Consider the following 21375-nt stretch of genomic DNA (forward strand, 5'->3'; position numbering starts at 1 on the left):
TTTGAAGAAGTTTAATTGCCTAAGTATGCCCTTACAACATTGCATTAATGTGTATTTTAATAAATTATGGCGGACAGCATGAACAGCCGGAGGAACTGTTTCCTCCACATTGCGTATAAGTGAGCTCTTGGCATCCTCTTGTGGCCAGCATATGCCATGCTCTCTGGAGAGGAACAATTGCAGTTGCTCATTACTAAAATTTTTCTATTACGGTAACTTCCCGAGAATAGTAATGTTTAGGTATTTGTTTAAAGGACGTGATTTCATATGGCTTAGAAATATACTTGTTGATTTGCTAATTTATTATGCTAGCACATCCCAAGCATAGGCCTACGCTCGTACAGGAGGCCTATGTGAGACGGTGTCGTAAGATGTATTGGTTCATAGTAGTATGTATAGCGAAGACAACCAGAAAGCTTAGTACAAACCCCACTTATGATGACGTAATCAGCTCACAATTTCTTTCAAATTACAGATTGCATGGCTTACCTTCATCAGATGCCTTACACTCTGTACTAGGGACTAAGTGAAGGTATGGAAACTGTAACAGAAAACGCCCTGGAGTGAACCAAGAAGGTGTCTTTTCATGCTCTCTAGGGTCACTTCATGAGTGACTGCTTACTCTAGGTGGAATACTCATTTGGGCCTAATTAACTTTTTTTAAGGACCCCAGTGTTCCAGTTACCATTCTAACTTCTGCCAGGCTAGCAGGAAAATGCCTCCAGAGGACCATCAGCTCTTCATACTGGGTAGTTCAGTCAAAGGGCAAAAGACAGAAGAATCCAATAAGTCTACTGTGATAGACTTAGAGTCAAGTGTAGGTTGAGACAATTTTTTTAGGATCCAGTACAAACTCCACTCATGGGGAAATTGTCAGATGGCTATTTCCTATAAAATTTGTTCTTTCTTGATTTTGTCTGAGTGACACAGGTTCATGGAAATGCGGTAAAAACTATTGAGAAAGTTTTATAAGACATGGCGCTAAACCAGGACTCACATTACAAAGCATCATTAGAGCCCACGATACATCAAGGTTTAGAAGGTTTTTAAACATATGTTTGTGCCACAAATCAAATACTATGGATGTAATTTAGTCCAAGTTGACTCTGACACTGACACATGGATAAGAATTTAAGCACAAAATGGAATTAAAAAAACAGGGCAGATGAGCATAATCATGATAATTAAAACTTTTTATTAGTGTATTTATGAAGTCTGCATATGCAACACGCCTGAAAAGCTTATCGCCTGAAGTTCACGTCCTACCAATACATCTTTCTAATGGTAAAACAAGCTCACCAACTGTTAAATGCTTTGCCAAAATTGAAAAAAAAAAAAAAGTAAAATAAAATTATATATATATTATATATATACACACATACCCACATATTGTATATATATGTGTGTGCGTGCATACATATATCTGGTCCACTTACAGATCTATTTGGTATCCTTTCCACACCCAGTCAGATGACAAGCAAAATGACCCCAGTGTCAATACGGCCACTGCACTAGATTTCATATCGGCCATTTCATCTTTGTTAATTCCACACTAGTTGCACTTAAAGTACAATCGCAAGTGTAATAAGATCAACAAAGGAAAAAAAAGACAAGGTGGGAGGAGGGGAATGGATATTTAAAAAGTCTTGCCACTGCCACAACAAGTAAAGAATGACAGACAGCTAGATCACAGTCATTAGTAAGTTGTACAACAAGCACACACACTAAAGTTGCACAATTCTCCCCTTATAAGCAATCTCTTTTTGCCTTCTGTCCAATTGCAAGCGAATAGAACACTGTTTCTGTAACATTTGACATAAGGTTGTTTTTTTCCCCATGGGTTAACCAAAGGCTTTGGAGAAAAGTCATTTGTGAAGCAAGGTGTCATTTGTTCTAAAGGAAGGTACAGGTTTACTTCAAAGGGTTTCTGGAAACATGGGACAAAACAACCAAAACAGGAAGTCAGAGGCATTATCAATTGATTGGTAATTCTGTATCAGGGCAACATGTCAACTGGGACAACAGCTTGGACTTGAAACACTGAAGAGGAGAATATAAATGTGTCTGCATTTGTGAAAGTTCTGCTAAATAATTTTTTGTATGATAGGACATTTAATTATGAAGCCATGTTCCTTTAAAAAGAGGGCATGATCTAAAAAAATATTCAATTCTAATAAAAAGGAAGAGAGCTTTAAAGATTTTAAATATATTTATATATAAAAATACATGAAAATACAAAAAGTAGCTAAAAGAAAAAAGATAAAAGAAATTTCGTAATTGTGTAGGATAACCTTGTTTATTAACACTTAAAGCTTAAATACTTGAATTTTGAAAGATTTGGACTGTGAGACCACTTTGAATCACCTTTAAGTTTTGTTCATCCTCAAAATAAACAAATTTATAGAAGACTCCCAAACCACTTCATAGTGAACTTTGTCTCATGAACAAAACATCTCCAAGATACAGAGAGAAAACCTCTCTTAAAAATGGGGATCAAAACATCACCATGTTAGAGAGACAGACCCTGCTTAAGAAATGCGGGTTCAAATCTAATAGGGGTCAGTGTCTTTTTTTTTTTTCTTTTTTTTTTTTGCTTGGTTTCCTTTTTGATTAACATTCCTGTCTGTTCATTTTAGATTAAAAAAGAAGCATGTCTTATAACAGCATACCTCAAATCAAAGGCAACATTCTCTTACAGTGAGGGGGGGGGGGCAGGGGGGACAGTAATTGTGAAGCTTAAATGAAAAAGGTGTCTTTTGGCATTCCTTGAAAATATTGAGGTTGGGAAAGTAACAAAGCCTGAAAACTTTGCTCCTGTCAATCTTACAGGGGTTCAGATGTGAGGAGTTCAATACTTTTTCCCCAGAAAAACTAGCCTTTTGTTGAGTGGGGGGAAAAAAGAAAAATTGAAGCACAAAGCCAGAAGTATTTACTATTACCATTAACTTCATCAAGGGGAAGAAGCTTTACCTCAACACTTGTGCCAAGTATCAACTGCCTTCTGGTAATTCCCCACAACATACACACCTTTTCTGGTCCTCTAAAAATCAACATACATTTTGATTCTACCACTAAAACATTTAATATTGAGGGTTTAGGAGAAAAAGAATTAAAGGTGCATGAAGCTGATGTGACAGCAAGTGCCATGTTCTGTTCCGAACAGTGAAAACATCAGTGTTGGGAGAAAGGGGGTCACAAGTACTATGAAAGAGGGGTTATAGCAAGTCTGTTGTTCTTCTAGTTGTCGTCGTTGTGATTGTAGACTCTGTCGTTTCAGGGGGGAACCATTGCCATAGCATTAGGACATACTGGAGCAGCGGACCGAAGGGGAACCCATTTGGGTCAGGACCTTGTCCAGCCACTGCAGTGGGCCGTTCAGGTGCAGCTCAATCCAACATGGAGTGCTCGTCACTGTCTGTCGTCTACAACACAAAATCAACAATTTAAAAAAAAAATCCAATCAGAAAATGACATTTTATTTTAAATCTGATTTGCAAAGCATTGTCCTGATAAGAAAGTTCCTTCTTTGTCTTAGTCCCTTTGCTGTGTGTGTGTGTGTGTGTGTGTGAGAGAGAGAGAGAGAGAGAGAAAAGAAATGGGGAGTGTGTGTGATGGGAAATGCCCCAATAATGTAACATTACAAAAAATAAAACAACTTATCTTTCAGGACTAGGATTTCACAATTTGTTTAACAGGTACAAAGTGTGCAACGCAATTAACTATTTCAAAGGCATTTTGTGCAGGCGAGTCTCAGTCAGGGTAACATCACAATGAGCCATTCACTGACAGGCCAATGTGATCTGCTCTGCCTTACATACCTGTACTCTGCCCCCCAGCCTTTCACAAAGCTCATGCGAATGGTACACATCCGAGTAAGCTGGTACACTGCCTCGAAGCCCTGGTTCACAGACTGGGCCAGTAGTGCAGCAAACTCCTGGTTGTTGAAGATCTTAAGGTTACATCCTAAGGAGAGTGGAGGAACAGCCGTTCAGAAATAATCCAAACTGTGGGCGTACTTTCACGCGCACTCGCAGATGAAATCTGCACACTTTGAGCCGGACTGCACGGTATATTTTGCCTGTACTGTTGACCAGACATTTGCACAAAACACCATCACTAAAAGAAAAAGAAATCTTCAGAATATAATGACCAGTTCCTGATTTTCATCTTTTTTTTTTTTTTCCTGAACAACCCATACACATTCAGGTTAGGTGGTCCACTGCTTCAAAGCTGTGTGTAATGACCTTTTAGTCATTTTCATTTTCTATGAATAACTCCATTTGTTTCTCTACATTCGTTTCGCTGCAGGATCAAAGCATATGGGCGTATTATATAGAGGCTGAAACTGATGAAATGGCAGTGGGACCACACATCCCCTCAGGTGAAACGGAGTGGATTCAGCTCTCTTACCTGGGGGGATCTTGCAGACTGTTGCTGGGTGCCACCCATACCTCTGGTTACAATTGGGGCTTTGAACAAAGATGGCACTGTCACTGAGACACTCAGCAAAGACCTCCCCACCAATGTAGTACAGTCTGACACCTCGGCCTGTTCATACAAACACATGGCACAGGGTTACGCTTGATACGACTTGGTCACTACAAATACTCTTAAAATGGAGTGCTTTAATCAGAACATTTTGTTTCAAACAGTACTTTATTGAAAACAGTTTATTTCAAAGCAATGAAAGCCCTGTACACCGAACGGCTTGGCTATTGACTTAATAGTCTACCTATATGTCTCCGGGTCATCTCCACAGTGGCGTTGCGGTTGACGTTGGACAACAGGCCCAGGCAAAAGCGCTCAGAGTTGGAGGGGTCTGTGAAGCCATCCACGGTCAGGGAAGGCTGTGAAGCGTGGAAGGTCTCGCCCACACGCTGGTTGAGTTCGTAATAGGCTATGGAGCACCAGAAGGCGGGCTCCGAATAAGTGACCGGCTGTAGGTCTAAACACAGACGCAACAGACAGGCAAGCATACATTATCACTGAGTATGTCTGAAGGGCTCCTCTTCAGACCAAAATGATTTTTTTGAAAAATGGCTTAATATTTCATGGGTAACAAGTATTTATGTCTGCACTTGAAGCAGCCTACTCCTTGTCAGACGATGGTCTTTAAACAATTAATAAAGGGAGTATTTGTCACTTCTGAGAACAGATCTACTGGCCATTGTGATTCAAGGGAACAGACACCGATCTACACGTACAATCTGCAGCAAATGTGAGAGAACATTTTTAATTGAAACATGAAGAGTGAGCTAATCTGGCATGTTGCCCTTACCCATGCCATGATTGACAGGTGAAAGTGTGCTTGGTGACAGTTCTGCTGGAGAGCCTAGCAAGGAAAAGGAAAGTTATTTTTAAACAGCAAGCACTCACAAAAATAAACCTAGTGTCATCCCACCGACAAATAATGGGACTAAAATAGATCTACTCCTCCTATAAGGAAATCAGTACCTGTGTTACCTTGTCATTTTAACAGAGTTTCATGTGAACAATGAGTTGCATTCTAGTTGTAGACAAAGTAGTTGAAATTCACTGCGTTCTACTGATGACTAGTGCATGGCAAGACCACCAAGAGTATAATGAGCGTAGGCAGCAAGCACACAAACAACTGTCTAATATCATTCCCAAGTAGTGACTGTCCCAATGGATCTGCACATTTGGGAATGTACCTGTATCCATACTTTGATTCATTTGCTGGTCACTAGTTTCCCCATCCTCACTGATGTATCCTGGTGGAGGAGTATCTGCAGTTGGAGAACACACACACGATTAGCAGATTATTCAATATAGAAATGCATTTCTACACTTGCTCAGCAATGAATGAGAAACACTTTTTTAAAAAAAAATGCTGCGCTGTGAAATTACAGGGCTAAGTCCTCACAGTTGTGGCGCTCTAAATTTGAGATTAGGTTGTGATAACTGTCAAGGATATGAAACACTTCGTTCTCAATGTCAACCATAGCAACAGATTATACACATAAGCAATACTGTTAAAAAGCAGCTTGAGACAGGCCATTGTAGAAACAAGCCATTGTGTGTGGTTTGTGTGAACTCGCCTGGTATGTAGTTATTGGGGGGCTCAATCCCAGCTGGGAAGTTGGTGTTTTCGGGTATGGAATGGGTATAGTCATCCAGAGGAGGCAGCTCGGTCAGGATCTCTGTGTGCCTTGGCACAAGGACAGGAGGAAGGACTACAGAAAGAAAGAAACACAAACACAACTTGCAGGTCAGCATACACAGACAATTAGCCAGGTCAAATCCATCAGTGCTGGAGGTACTGAACTAACAAATCAGTTTTACAAGGGACAGGGGGTTCAGAAAGGGATTGCACATATGCTACGACTCAATGCTGGGGAGTTGGAACGAGTGTGTTCTCCCCTCTCCCTCTTTTAGAGGTGGTCTGAAACATGACTGTTGATTGATACAACCTGGATGGTGGACTGTTTAAGAAGCCATTGGCAGTGGCTCAAAAGCTAAGATCACCATCTCGTCCCCCAGCATGCTGTTCTCCTTTGCACTGTTTCTTTATTCTCCTATCCATTTATAACTTAACTTATATTTTCTTTGACAAACTTGTGGCTTCAATCAGAAACAGTGAGGTGCTACTATTGATATGCTGCCTGAGGCCGACACTTTGGCTAAGCACTAGTGACCCAGTCACCTCCCATATCCAGAGTAATGGATCGGTTTATTTTCTGTTCACATTCCTTATGCAGGCTCATCAATTTACTTCCTTTTTCCCCTATTGTTTGAATAAGCTCTTTTTTGCTCAAGACTTTGAACACAGCTTGTACTGAAGGGAAATTACAGTTCTACAGTTGTGTTTTTCAGACAGTAGTTCTTTACCTAAATTCTCTATGTTTAAAACTGCAGTTAAGTTCAAGTCTAGTTTTAATCCATGTTTGGGACTCCAAAAATTAAGCATATTCAAATTAGTAGAATGCTAATCACAAGAGGAGGTGATATCTGGAGTATGTGATAAAGGTATAGTCAGACCTGGTGTCTCCACTCGCTGGTAGTGGTAAGGGTTGACGCACACCTCATCCTTTTTCAGATTGAAGGCGTACTCGCAGGTGTCGATGGCACGCAACTCATGGTGGCTGTGCAGGTCAGGCCATCGCCATAGGCGACAGTAGATGACGTGAGGGAGACCCTTACGGTGGGAAACCTGCAGACGGCCATCCAGAGATCTGACCCAGGCACACAGGGAAGGGCAGGGAGAGAGAGAGAGAGAGAAGAGAAAGAAAGACAGAGAGAGACACAGAGAGAGAGAGAGAGGTGGCGGTGTGGCACAGAGGACGTGGGGAGTGCCAAATGGTCAGAGAGAGAAGGGTACAGAAGGAAAGAGGGGGGACATCAGCTTTAGACTTAACATGGCAGGTTTTGAAAATGCAGGGTTGAGAAAGCGCATTAAACTCACTGAAATGTTATAAAAGGCCATTATACTTCAGAGACAAGATTTTATTATTTATTACTGGACCAACTAAGTCCTCCAGCACAGAGTAGTTTTTGCTCCTCAACCAATGAATGAATGTATGAATGAAAATATTCTGAACAATTAAGTAATATTCTAGCAAATCTAACTTTAAGTCATTTTTAAAAGTAATTAATGATCCCTAAAAGGATTTAAACCAATTCAGAATAATGCCCTGAGACAAGAAAAAACATGTAAAGTTAAAATATTAACTTCACAGCCCTGTGGTCTGATGAGTAGAATAAGAAGCCTTCCAATGTGCTCTCTGGACCCCCCACATAGAGTTCGTCCCCAATTTTGGCTTGCTGGGGTGAGTGAAGCACATAAAAGGAGAGGATATTCACCTGGTTTGGTCAGGGTAGCTGTATAGGGCTGAGGTATCCCACTGTTCTATCGTATTTGGTGTACTCAGTCCCCAAATTTCAGAGCAATTGCTGTGCACAGAAAGTAAAATAAAAAACAAAACACAAAGAAACAAAAAATGATAAACATGGGGCATGATTCATTCAAAAATACCAAGATGAAGTACCATGGGGGGGGGGGGGGGGGGGACGGCAATACTTCTTTTATTGGAGATGATTTGTGCTGATTCAAGGGTCTGCAATCACCCTCACTGCACAGCCCACCTCAAATAAAAGAAGCCACTGAATGGAAGAACCACACAGGACAAAGTGAGATGGAGAACTAAAGACAAACGGGCAATGCAGTAATCAATCTGCAGTCAGTATAATGCCCCGGCTTTGTCCCAGTAATTGTGGAGAAGAGTCATTACTGGTGCTCTAGGGAACGGATTGGATTCACATCAATTATCAACATTTAAAACATGCAGCACAGGACATAAGGTTTGGAGACAATACAATCCATTTCTTTAAACGATACTTTTTCCAAGTGTACCACATCCAAGTAGTTAAAAATAGCCAGTAAAATTGACACACGCAGACCCCACGAGCAATCTGAAAGAAACATGAAATGAAAAACACCACACGTGACGGAGCATGACTCATACAGACATTATGAGTGATGAATGAAGTTCTACCCTCCCCCCTCCCTCCCTGTGGTTTAAAGATCTCTGAAACAGGACTGAATGGATGGTGACCCATGAAATATGTGCCAGCCTCCTCTGGGAATTTAAAGAGGGCTCCTCATCAACTCTATATTACTTGTCTTCAATAAGGCAGTGAACAGAGGTATGGGTTGAATGGAGGTAAAAGCCAGTTGTGGTATTTTATCTACATATGTATGACATTGATATGTTGCCCTTGAATATGGGCAACAATCACTTCAGGAACAATCTGGAAAATCTTAACATTGTTCTGAGCATTTTTAGGAGCTTCATGCCTTGAAAAGTTATGATCTAATCACACAGGATCTCTTACGAGCTTTCACTACTGAATGCTCAGCAGGTAATTAAGTTCATTTTATTTCTTTTTCAGTCACCTTTATTCACATTTTGCCTTAATTCAAATAAATACATTTCAAATTCAAATACATTTTCTTTAACAACAAAAAAAGAAAATCCTTGATAAATGACTTGTTTAGATTCTGGTATGTTTGAAAATGAACGTTAGCCTGACAATGGTAATTCAGACAGTAGCTGACAAATAATGGAAGCAAGTACAGGAGAACAAAATGAGGCACTATTGCCATTTCCCTGAATGTATAATAATTACATATCTATATTTTCCACAGAAATATTTCTTTTTTTCAAAGTGCATACTAGCTACCATGAAAAATTCTGATCTTTTTTCCCCCCTTTTGAACCTACCATCTGAGAGTACACCATTTGATTTCAACACTTCTGCACCAAAAATGAGCCATTAAGTAAATAATATGAGTTATGAAATCTAAATGCAGGTTTATTCACAAGTGTGTGGCTTTCAAGTGCGTGTTAAACAGTTGGCTAGTTCTAAGAGTGACAGTTCTGTCTGATTTCAACGACCCACCTGTATTGAAGCTCAGGATATGAAGATTACAGGGATTACCTCCCCAACTGAAAAGAGTGAGTTTGCATTTGACTGTTCAGGTTCAAACTAAAAGGTGAATCAAAGATTAAAATTTTTGGACTGAACTGATATGCAACATACCAGTGGATCCTGATGGAACGTCCTGACTAAACAAAGAACTGCTAGCTCACAAACTTTCTGCCTACGACACAACGTTTACAGCACAACTACTACAGGGCTCTGTAGTCGTATGGCCTGTTACTGTTATCTCAGTTAAAACGTAACCAAACCTGGACCATGTCTTTGGTAGGAACAAGGTGTTTTTGTTAGATTCAAGTGGAGAGAGGGGGAAAAACACTAGAATAAGCACTTTTTACACATATTTGTGTCCCTGTGTTTAGCTTAACCAACTTTAACGATAAATGACCACGTACTTTCTCTGCTAATTTTATTTTGAAGACTAAAAAGTTAGTAATAAACAAAAAAACTTAAACTCTGCCTTTAAAACAAAGTAGGATTCAAGAACAATCTCCGTAATGGACACTGCATATTAAGAAGTCAATAAGCATTACCAACACAGGCCCTGCAAACTAGTGCATTCAAAGGTTAATGATCCCGACCATGACTGTAATGAGGCACCTCCGAGACTGAGCAAAGGATGTTTTGGGTATAATATGACCTTCTCTCTCAAGAAATTAACATTTTATAATGCTCTAGATAAAATGGGTCCCTCGTCCAATTATACACAGGTTTTATTACAGAAATGCATATAAAGACAGGATAAAGAGACCATATAAAGAGGAGCAATATACATAAAAAAAAACCTCATTTTGAAGATATCTATTTGGACATGAACAAGCGAACAAAGTCAAATCTAACACAAACTGTTCAGAGGAAGACTGAGAATGCCAAAGGGAAGCATGGCAGGAACGGTCAGAGAAAAAGACCACATAACAAATTAAAAATACATGCCAGTAAAGAAGTGAAACTAGAATTCACATTGACCAGTATGACCTTCATTTGGGGGGAGGGGATTTGATTACAACACTCAGGAAGAGGGAAGGTTGCCCAACACTGCTCAAATACAAACACAAAGACACATTCCGGGATGCACAGTCACACCTAAGCTTGGCCAGATGTCATGTCTTTAGTATGGACTGCAGTGAAATCCAGCATGATGCTCATTCTATACTGCCAGCCTACATTAATAAACTGTAGTAATCACAAACAATGGCCACTCTTCTCTCTCACTCAAACAACAGCTATTTCAAAGACAAACATACTAAACAACTCCACACACACAACCTGTGTACTTTATACACAGATATACTTCACTCTCTAATTTTTGCTCCAGTGTGCAATATACACATATTACGCTGATTCCAAAATAAAGTTTTCCCCTAGGAGCACTGCCTTGACATAACTCCCGTTAAGACAGTCATTTAGAGGATGCAGTATTGCCATATCCGTTCTTAAGGCCCAAACCCAGCTTCAAAGTCTGTGTCAGTGTAGAGCATCTGTGGTCCAGAGTTCAGACTGGTGACACACTTTTGGGGGGAATTAACCCCTCTTCCCTGGTGTGCCCCTGTCCCCTACTCAGCAGCTAAGCTTCCATCTGCTATCAGCCTATTGTCCCCAGAGGCAAAAGCTTGCCTAAAAAATCTTTCCCATCCACTTATCTGGCAGAGGATAGACCAGAGGCCGAAGCAGTGGCATATCATGCAGTTAATCTCTGTGTGCTCAAACATACAGTCCTTCTTTGCATGTTCAAAAATAAAGGCATGTGTTTAACACCTTCCACGTCGCCTTTACATGATTAAAGGTAAACATTCTGTAAATCCATGACAATAGTAGAAACTTGTACACAGAGCCCCAGATTAAAGAGCAGCTGACTGCTGCATCACAAAAACAACCATATGTGTCCAGTCAATAACACTGTACGTATAGTGGGGGTGATGGATTAAAGTGAATAGTACATCCAGTGAGGCCTTGTGTTCAGTTTGGTCTCTGTGAACCTTTGCCAGCTTTTTAATCCCAAGAGCAGTTGGACAACACCCATAGTTTTTGAGGGGGTTTCTATAGCACAAGGTTCTCTAAACCACATAATAAAAGGTTTAGGTACTCCATGAAAATACTGCCTCTGTGGCTTATTAACAGCTCAAGGAACACTGGACACAAAAATATATAAATGCCTTTCATTCAAAGGATATAACCTTCCCCAGTGATGCACTGAGTAACACGCTTTAAAAAAAGAGGGTATTTCCTTTTGTAAAAGTTTAGCTGAGGTAAAGATAAAATGTTCCAACTGGCTATCATAAGTGGAATAATAGATTATCACAACAAGACATGCCACAAAGACAGCCAGTGATTACTAAAGTGCAGAGCAGCCAGCTTTTGTGGAATAATGGTTATGGCTCATCTAATACCATGACAATTCACTAGGGAGTTTCATTTAGGCCCAAAAAGATTTACCATGAATGTACATACTGCAAGCTGAGTCAAACAAAAGCGAGCTGTTTAAAATGCCTTGCAAAGAATCCTGAGGCAGCTACTGCAAACCATCAACACATCAGTATGTCCTGGCTAGTCTCTGACTGATACTGTCCGATATCAGACAGATGTCAAAATGAGTATCCTGGATTTAGTCACCTTTACGAGACCTTCCTCTCCGTCTGATACTTTGTGCTATACTGACATCCTTACAGGATAATGGTGTATGTTCAATGACAAAGTCTGACAATTTCTAACAATGTAAATCAAAGGTTCTTCACAGCATTATTAGATCAGCAAAGTAAGTCCTAAAGCAGGTACAGAAGGTACTGCAAAACCTGGGGTTGGTTTCCCAGACAGACGTAAAGAGCAGTAGGGGGCTGAATTGCATTTTAAATGGATAATCTCCATTCACATCCCACCTTAGTCCAGGTTTGAGAAACAAGCCCAGGATGAACAATTCAATACATTTTCTTAAGTTTCATATTTAATGGTCAGAATTTTCAAAACTCGAAAATCTCTCTCTGCCTTCAGGAGTATGGTGGGATAAGCACCTAACAAATTAGCGGAAAATGGACCAAGCAGTGATCCTTCTTGCAAAAGTGTTAATGAACTATACCGTTCATCATGACCACATTTTGACTGCAGGTCCATAACAACATTTCAAGCATCCAAATATGATCTCCTCCTGCGTCTTCAAGTCTGCTCCACAACTTGGGTACAATATGGAGATGACAGTACATGACAATATTTGGAATAAGGGACAGCTGAGTTTAAACCAGTACAAAAATGATCAATACCACCTCTAAGGATGAGGAAACCACAGAATTATACTCAGTACCCTTTAAGAGCCAAAGCCAAAGGTCAGCCCCTTCTTGGCATTACTTCTTTAAAATCAATGAGCTTTAGAAACATCACCACTACCCTAGCTAGGTGGACTACTCGAGGAAACACCCTCTTCACATCCTTGCTCTTACTGGAAGAGTGCCACAAATAGATCACACACACAAAAGCCTCACTGGAGATGGTGGGGGGTAGTTTCCACAAACTAGAACCGGAAGTTACATCAATACATAAGTTATTTGTTTTGTGCAACGAAACAAAAAAAGATGCAAAAAATAAACGATGAAACACAGCATGGCATGCAAATGTAACCTAGAGTTCATTTAACTGAGGGATAGATGTGTTCGCAGAGGAGCCCTTTGACTCTCTCAATTTTAAACAGAAAGCATAGGAATCAACTAAATCTGTCATCAGATGTATAGATCAGGTTAGCCAAGTGTTCACACTGAATGAAGGAAAGACATAGATCAGATTCATATAATGCAAGCTGAATAACAGCCAGCATTAGAGTCCTTGCATCTTGAGGGGGGAAAAAGTAGATCTGGAGAGGGGAAAGCACAGGGCAAAGCTTTCACATTTGCCTATTAGCCCTGTAGCTCATTGATTCCCAGTCTCCATTCATGAGTATCCCGCTGTACTGACGAGCAATTAAAGCGAAGAACCCTGAACATGAAAAATGACCCTGCGACAATACTAATAAGCAAATGGCTTGCTGCAGTATTGAGCCTCTGTTCTGAAGATTCCCTCTACAGGTATGGGTGAGAGAGGATGGATACCACCAGGCCACAAAGTTGGAAGGCATTTGAGGTAGTTGTAACATATCATGAGAAATAGTTGAGAGAACAATTGATTCAACCATTCCCACCAGCTGCCAAGGTTAGCAGACTGATTAGGAGTAGAAAACACATGCTGGCAGCAAAGTTTCCCACCCTCTGGAATCTTCACCAACAGGCTCTCAGCACTGATAAGGGAAAGAGACGAGTTTATGGCACTGAATTAGTTATCTGTCAGAGAGCTAACAAAAAGGAGCGGCCCTTAAAAATTCATTTGTCAAAGAGGATTAAATCAGACATTACGCTGTACAATACTTTTGTGGACTTCAACAGACATACACATTTGCAGGTTACATATCTAGTAAGCCTTTCTAAATAAGCCAAGTTGTATCCATTTTGAAAATTCCCTTTTCTGTCATAGCTGTTTTAAGGGATAGAGATTACAAAATCCATTTCAGTTTATTAATCTGAAAATTTCATTCTAAAAAAAAATAGATATAGATAATAGATAAAAAAGTATAGACAAAACTTGGAATCAACAGATGTATTGTTTCATGGAGGGCAAACTCACACGTTTAGGTCGGAATTAAGCAAGAGATCATAAATGTTGGTGTTGAACCTCAAATTGAAGGCAATAAATGAACTACTGGGTGAACTGAACTTGGCTCCAAATTAGTCTCCCGTGGTAAACGCACTCTCATTGTCTTTCTTACTTATTGCCCTGCATTTACTATGAAAGAGTTCCTCAAGGAGTGTTTCAGTTCTGCAGCCGTTTCTGTCCTTATGACAAAGGTAACGGAAACAGGCTTAAGCTAAATATCCTCCCCATACTACAGAAAGGAGACTCCAACTTTTAGAGAATTCAGTTTCGGATAAAAAAAAAAAAAAAGTCCGATAGTTTGCTCACAATATGAGAAAAGCATACAAGTGACTGAGTGTTGCTTATGTCTGGGGATGGAACGAATTATGGCAAGCCAGGGTACATATTCTTTTTCCACTAAAGGCATTACACATATCAATTGCTGTACTAAGTCTATAAGGATACAGCACTACTATGAAAACGAGTAAGGATTTTACATCAGTATGTTGCCAGTATTTTAAACGCAACAGAACCTTTTGAAGTCCTAAGGGGAGAAGTAAACATTGCATGAACATCTGAAGCAATAAGCATGTGATGCACTCATGAGGTTTTTTTTTTATATTGTTTTTTGTTTTTTTAGGGTTTGCACTACTCAGTGACAGTGTATTGTGCAGTTTCTGCACTTGAAAGATAACGAGAGGACTATCGTCACTGGTGCTGTCATACCTAGGAATGGTGACACACTTGGTGTTGCAGTTCTGTGTGGTGATGGCCTTCTCCAGTTCATCCAGCTGGCCTGTCTTCTTCAGCTTTTTGACCAGGCTCTTCACAGCCTTCTCACACCATTTCTCTTCCTGTCCGTTCTGCTCTCCACCACCTGCCCCACCCGAGCCGCTGGCCGACTTCTTCCAGCCCAGCAGGCGCTTCACTACCGGTGGAGTGAAAGGCAAGATGGAGGACATTGTTGGGGTGTCGGGTGGGTTGCTGGCCCCCTCGTGAGGTTGGGCAGTTGGTGAAACAAACAGGGAAGTTCAGATACTGGCCGAGGGAGAGAGTTGCCTGTCAGTGGTCTTCAGTGAGGGGATATCAGGGAGTGCTTAAGAGGACAGAGGAAGGGTGGGAGTTACGTACAGGTGGCAAGAAGTGGAGGGGGCCAATAGATTACCTGAGAGAAGGGAGAAAAAACATATCAAGGTGTGATGATGGACCTTCCAAAAAAAACAAGCTCAAAGGATTAGAGCATGCCCTCTTCTACTCAGACAGCAGACTAACCCACAACTGGTATAGCTGAATTGGCCTCCATGGTGCAAGCCAAAAAATTGTTCAAAAAAACAAGATCAAAATATAAAATGTAAAAAAAGACATGGTGAACTAATTTGGAAACAAATAACAAAAGTAAAAGTTCAAGCCATAAATTACAACTATAAAATCAGGCCCACTCCAACTATACCAGCAGGAGTGCAATTTGTAAATTTGGGAATTCTACATCACTCATCAAAAAAAATAAGTCAATATATACAGTGTCAAGCAAAAGTGAAACCCCACCTCCCCCAAGCAGCAGGACAGTTTCACTGGTTACGCAAATTCTTATGGCCAAAAAACAAAAACAAACCTAACAAACAAAAAACTGCAGTCAGAGCTGAGTGGTGTCTTGGGCACAAGATTTCTAAACTGGCATATTGCCTACATTTTTTTTTTTTTTTTTTTTTACAAAAACAAGGACTTCTCCTCTCCCTCTTGATAGATATCTGTGTGTTCTGTTGCTTTGTTCTAGCTAAAACAATTCATTACACAAAGGCCACCGTTTGCGAGTCAATGCATGAACAGATCCGCACCCATGAAAATGCCATTAACGATGATAGCTGACTTTGTATTAATTGTAACAAAAGCTGAAAACGTCACGGTGTTGCCATTTCTCAAATCGGAAACGACAATGAAATACTTTTCTCTGTTGACCGGTTAGGTGAACTCATAGGATTCTGGAAAAGCTGAATAAAAATCATTACTAAGATGACACTCTACACCGACTTAAATAAATTTACAGCAAAACAGTGCACACATTACAGAGAATGTCAGTGAAATGTATAAGGCAAAGAAATGTTAAAGTCTGGACTAAACAATACTACAGAAAAAATGCTAAAAGGCTCTACTTAGCAATAATTATACAATCTTAAGTGTTACTTAAGTGAAAGATCTTACGATACCTATTCGGTCAAGACATCGTAACTTTCATAAAGACTTCTCATTACAAATGTTCACGATTGAGGACTATGGAGCTGCACTAGCGTCTAAGAGAGCTTGCTAATTAATCTCTTTATGCTGTTAATTCGGAGAGTGCAGTGTTTGAGAGGGTTGTTCTGTGTAGCTATTTAATTACTACAAGGGTTCACGTTTTTTCCTTAGCCTCTTATTAGCTTAAAAAGCCTGATATTTTAAGTATTATTACTTCCTATTCTCAGGCTGTAATATAGAATACACACATCCAAAGTCCGTGACCCACATTGAAAACGCATGTTCAAAGAAAACACAGATAAACCAAAAACCGAGTAACTTTATCTAGCCACATAGCTAGCCAACTGCTATACTGAGAATGTAGCCCTGCATACAAATAGGCCAGGCCGTTACTAAAAAGCAGTAAACTCGAAACAACATGCTACTATCAAAGCAGTGCTCGCAATTTACATGGCGTTCTGTAGCCATATAAAAACAGTACTAGTAACACTACTTACCTCGGACAAACAGAATGGAGGAATAGAGATATGTAGTTGATAGGGCTACTGTTTGCACGGGACGCCGTCCAACTGTATCCCACGATCCTGTAGCACAACGACTCTGCAGATACTTCTAACGCTAGTGGCTACAATGAAACAAACCCGGGATAAGGATGTATTAGCAAGCCAGCTACCGGTAATGATTGAACGTTTAAAAAGACTTTATGATCTACTGTGCAAGGACTTGCAGTGGCTACCTATCGATACAACTGCCGAAACCACGTTTACATACAAGCTCCTCTACCACATTGAACATTAACAATTGATTTCAGGCAAAAAAAAAACCGCTAGCAGGCTTGCTACTTTGTTTGACAGAAAAATAAACAGGTTTAAAACATGTTTGCAGCGAGCGCTTTTTTGTATTTTGTTTTACTCACCCCAACAATGTACTCCCGTGTCTATGTCAAGTACAAATTGTGTGGTCCACAGCAATGTCTGCTTTTTTTCACTGAAGATGTAAAAATCGATTTTAAAGACTATTTTCCTTTCCGTCGCCGAATAACACCAACAGACGACGGCCTCACATACAACACCCAACCTAACCTTATTGTAAGCAACGCGACACTTTCCCGCTCTTAGCCCCGCCTTATAAATTTCAATTGGATAGAAAGAATGATACAGTCCACGATCCTATTCCAATACTTTGCGTGAATTGGTTCATGGGGATGTCAATCGCTCTATTTCTTACGTCTGTTAAAGATCCGTGATATCTATTGGATGTTAGGATTTGTCTTTGATCAGTAGAGTTTAGATTCCAATGGAAAAATTGTGGTTTGCCAATAAGGCTGTCCATCTACTGACTTCACAATAGATCCAATCTTAACAGGGGTGGGGTTAGCTCCATCTCAAAACAACGGTACAACAAACGTGTGTCCCTCCGCCATACAAAAAAAGAGTGAAGAGTACTGCTACGTTTGTGTAATTATCTTTACTGTGTTTAATGCAAAGATGACGTTATTTCATTTTGGGCAAATTCCATTTTGTCCGAAATATGAGTATTGTGGTTAATAAGTAAAAAATGAAATGACCGTTAAGTGAAGAAGAAACCATTGCTATTTGCATTTGAACTGATCAGAACAGCAGAACAATCAGAAACAAATAATTGATATATAAAGGCTTTTAACATGAGGTCACGAGTATGCAACATCTCTTGGATTAAGGTTACAGCCTACTTAGAAATCCGTAAGCGATTTTGCACTTAATAGAAAATGTCCTCCAGTAGGGCTATCAGTCCTGTTCGGAGAGAATTAGTGACAATTCAGCGGGTAAAGTGTAATTTAAACGTGGGCGGCATCTAGTGGACATGGCTAGACCTGAGTTGTGGCGCTGCCCAGTGTAAAGACTCAAAGTTTTGTGTTGCGGCCGTCGAAAGTACCGTTTAGCTGCAGTCAAACCCCTGTTTTAAGTGATAACGTGCTGCTGTTCATCCCAATTGCTTTGAAACAAAAGCCTTAGTAGGTTGCCCGGTGTGCAATATGACGTTTTGCTCATGAAACACAAGGATAAAGTTTGCAGTGGCAATTCTGACACTGTCAATAAGTCTCACTCGCTCCAAAATCTGGTACCAATGCTCATTTTTATCGTATGCATTTAATGTGATCTGAGGTAGAGCAACAAACAAGCTTATATCTGCTAGTATAAACGCAACTGTAAAATACATTGGTTAAACAAATCAGTCGGAAACATTTATTTTTAGCTCTTTACAACAGAGAGTGGCAGAGTAATTTATCATCCCAAAACAACATTGACAGGTAGGCCAAGGGAGGAGATACTGAAGAGGCAAGCACAATATTTGCAAAACCTTGCTGTTGGTCTAGATTGAAAAATTCCAAAGATGTGAGGAGAACATGCCTGGGAAGAGCAATAATTTGAATGAAATTCATGTGGATTGTGAAGAATGATGCTAAAGACAAGAGAGCAACAGAGCAATCAAGGTTCTCAGTAAAAGACAGAAAAACACTATCATGCAGAACCGTACTGAGATTGTTCCTGTCATCTTTATTGCAAGTTTCACAATGCTAATTCTAATCATCTTGGCCCAGGGCAGTTAATATGATGATTAAGTTGATTGATAACATTGGGACTAAAGTTAAATGAGGCTTTTTGTTAACACCCACAAGTAACTTTCAGTCAATGGCACAAACTAATCTCAAGATGCAGGAGCCTCCAAAGCCAAGGACATATTTCAGCTGGAGAGAATTCTGTTTTTTTTTTTTTTTTTTCTTTGAAAGCGCAAGAGCAAAGGAACTCTGTTCGCCTTGAGCCTCTAGTACTGCAACTGTAATATATTTAAATGATTCTAGAACCAGTTAATATTCAAGAAAGAAATGAGAAAGTGAAACGCTCATGTGCCCGGTGCATGAAGATGAGATGTTTTCTACTTAGACCAAGTAATTCATTTTAGAAATCAGTGATTAATTTAGCAGGTAAATGCACTAATAATCACTCAATTACTGCAAGGGTTCTTAAGAATAATTTTTCATACAAGTATTGTAAATGGCCTCCTCAAATCAGCTGACGCCTAACTTTCATACCACATCATAATCATTTGGAGTAGGGACTATCCTAGTACTACGACAGACGCTAAATCAATGCATTTCAATGTTCTCCTGCCTTCCTATGTATGTTCCAATCAAATCTTTTGCCGCCAAAGAGTGGATATCAATGCTATTATCATGGTATGCCATCTGTAACCCTTCAGTCGAGTCCAGCGTGTGAGCCACTTTCCCATATACTATGCACCCATGATCAGGAGTAAATCTTAGCACAGACGTATCTCAAAAATTAATATTTTTTAAATTTCGAGTTAGTATGAGCCACATGAGTACCCCAGGGGCAAAAAACACAACATTGTCTCTCAACGTTCAAATTTCCAATTAAACAACTTTGGACAGTCGTTATAGGTAAATGAGTTTTGTTTTCCCTCTCTTCCAAATTGCGCCATCATTAACATACAACGAGTTACTTAAATCTCACAGTTAAAAAATATCGTTGAATATTGCATGAAATAATAGTAAAGTAACGGCGCTGCCTTGTGGCACTACATTTCCATACAAAAATCTGATAAATCAGATCCAACTTTAACCCTAAAGCAGTCTACCACCAGATCAGCGTACCATCAGATTAGAAGTCAAACGAAGTTTGCTGATTGACGAAATCACAGCTCTAGGGGGAAAAAAAAACAAACCAAAAAAAAAAACCCCAAAAAACAATTGGCCACGTGACGAGGGCACCCTCAAGAAACGATAAAAAGGCTCTTCTCGATTCGTTTATCGTTTGAGTCAAAGAGGCTGCATGGGAAGTCATGGAACTGTGGTACTTCCCATGTTTGACTGCAGTTTTCAGTCTGAGCTACTTTACAGGTAAAAAAAAATAATGCGACTAATTTCCCCAAAATATGCAATTAAGTTACATTTAAGTAAACTCTTGCATACAAGTAGAATTCAACATTTCTGTCAAGTTAGTTCCAAGTGGATGTTGTGGTCAAGGGCACCGTTTGAATCAAAGGCCTTTTTCGAGACTATCTCACACGTTTCGCAGGTTTCGTTCAAACATGTGAGACTGACAACTGGCAGTGCGATGACGACGCGTGCATTCCGCGTTTGTGGCGCTGTGATGGCGCTGGAGATTGTTTGGACGGCTCTGATGAGATGGGTTGTTGTATGTTATTTACCATGCCATGTCCTGCACAATAACTAACTAGTCTGGTTTTATCACTCTTTTTTTGGAGGGGGGAGTCCAAGAGTAGTTTCCACTCCCCCCCCCCCCCCCCCCCCTCTCTCTCTCTCTCTCTCTCTCTCTCTCTCTCTCTCTCTCTCTCTCTCTCTCTCTCTCTCTCTCTCTCTCTGTATATATACGTATGTATGACATGATATTAGTTATAAAATTGTTTAGTTTGCTTATTTCTGTTCATTTCTTTAGTATGTTCACCTGGAGAATTTGAGTGTGCAGATCTGTCCACATGTGTGATAAAGGCTGCTGTGTGTGATGGTCAGCCCCACTGTAAAGATGGTTCGGATGAGATGAATTGCACCCAGATTTCAGGGTGTCTCAAGAGAGACTGGATGTGTAAGAACCAAATATGTGTCCCACAAGAACTTTTTTGCAATGGAGCCAATGACTGTGCTGACAACTCTGATGAGGAGGGCTGTGGTGAGCTGAAATCAATACTCCATTATACATGATACTCCATCAATACTCAATGTGCTTTTACTGACCTGTATTCTAGATTCCAGCTTGATTCAATAGATTATATGGAAATAATCAAAGAAATGTGTTGGTTATGGCTCCTGTCTCAGGATTTTGTGCTGAAATGAATGTCCGTTGTCCAAATGGATTGTGTCTGAGCCAGAGAGAGATGTGTGATGGTCAGCGTCAGTGCTCAGATGGAAGGGATGAACCTGTCACTTGTGGTATGTCAAGGGCCAGTTTGGAAATCTGAACCGTCCTGAAGGTCCAATCAAAGCTTGTAGGGGAAGCTTTGTGTTTAAATATATTT

General features: G+C 40.1%; 1 protein-coding gene across 2 annotated transcripts; it reads right to left on the bottom strand.

The window, feature by feature from the left end:
* Positions 1–2729: 2729 nt before the first annotated feature.
* Positions 2730–17366, bottom strand: smad2 (SMAD family member 2). 2 transcript variants are annotated; one of them, XM_030768622.1, is made up of 12 exons: positions 17255–17366; positions 16836–16963; positions 14833–15271; positions 7822–7911; positions 7000–7193; positions 6060–6194; positions 5685–5747; positions 5279–5332; positions 4733–4945; positions 4411–4548; positions 3819–3963; positions 2730–3422 (listed from the first exon to the last, which is right to left on the bottom strand). In XM_030768622.1, exons 3-12 carry the CDS (start codon positions 15066–15068, stop codon positions 3299–3301), a joined length of 1392 nt encoding a protein of 463 aa, XP_030624482.1. In that variant the 5' UTR covers positions 15069–15271; positions 16836–16963; positions 17255–17366; the 3' UTR covers positions 2730–3298. The 2 variants fall into 2 exon arrangements, with proteins under 2 accessions (XP_030624482.1, XP_030624481.1); XM_030768621.1 differs by having other exon boundaries at positions 5673–5747.
* Positions 17367–21375: the final 4009 nt, after the last annotated feature.

The sequence above is a fragment of the Chanos chanos genome, chromosome 3, assembly GCF_902362185.1.
Source record: "Chanos chanos chromosome 3, fChaCha1.1, whole genome shotgun sequence".
In the NCBI taxonomy this organism is placed as follows: Eukaryota; Metazoa; Chordata; class Actinopteri; order Gonorynchiformes; family Chanidae; genus Chanos; species Chanos chanos.

Bases quoted from the DNA above. Each gene is read 5' to 3' on its own strand.
- smad2 (XM_030768621.1), bottom strand. From the start codon at position 15,068: ATGTCCTCCATCTTGCCTTTCACTCCACCGGTAGTGAAGCGCCTGCTG. The intron at 7,912-14,832 runs GTATGACAGCAC...TTCTGTGCACAG, and splicing joins AAGTGTGTCACCATTCCTAG to CAATTGCTCTGAAATTTGGG. The intron at 6,195-6,999 runs GTCTGACTATAC...TTCTTTCTGTAG, and splicing joins CCAGCGAGTGGAGACACCAG to TCCTTCCTCCTGTCCTTGTG.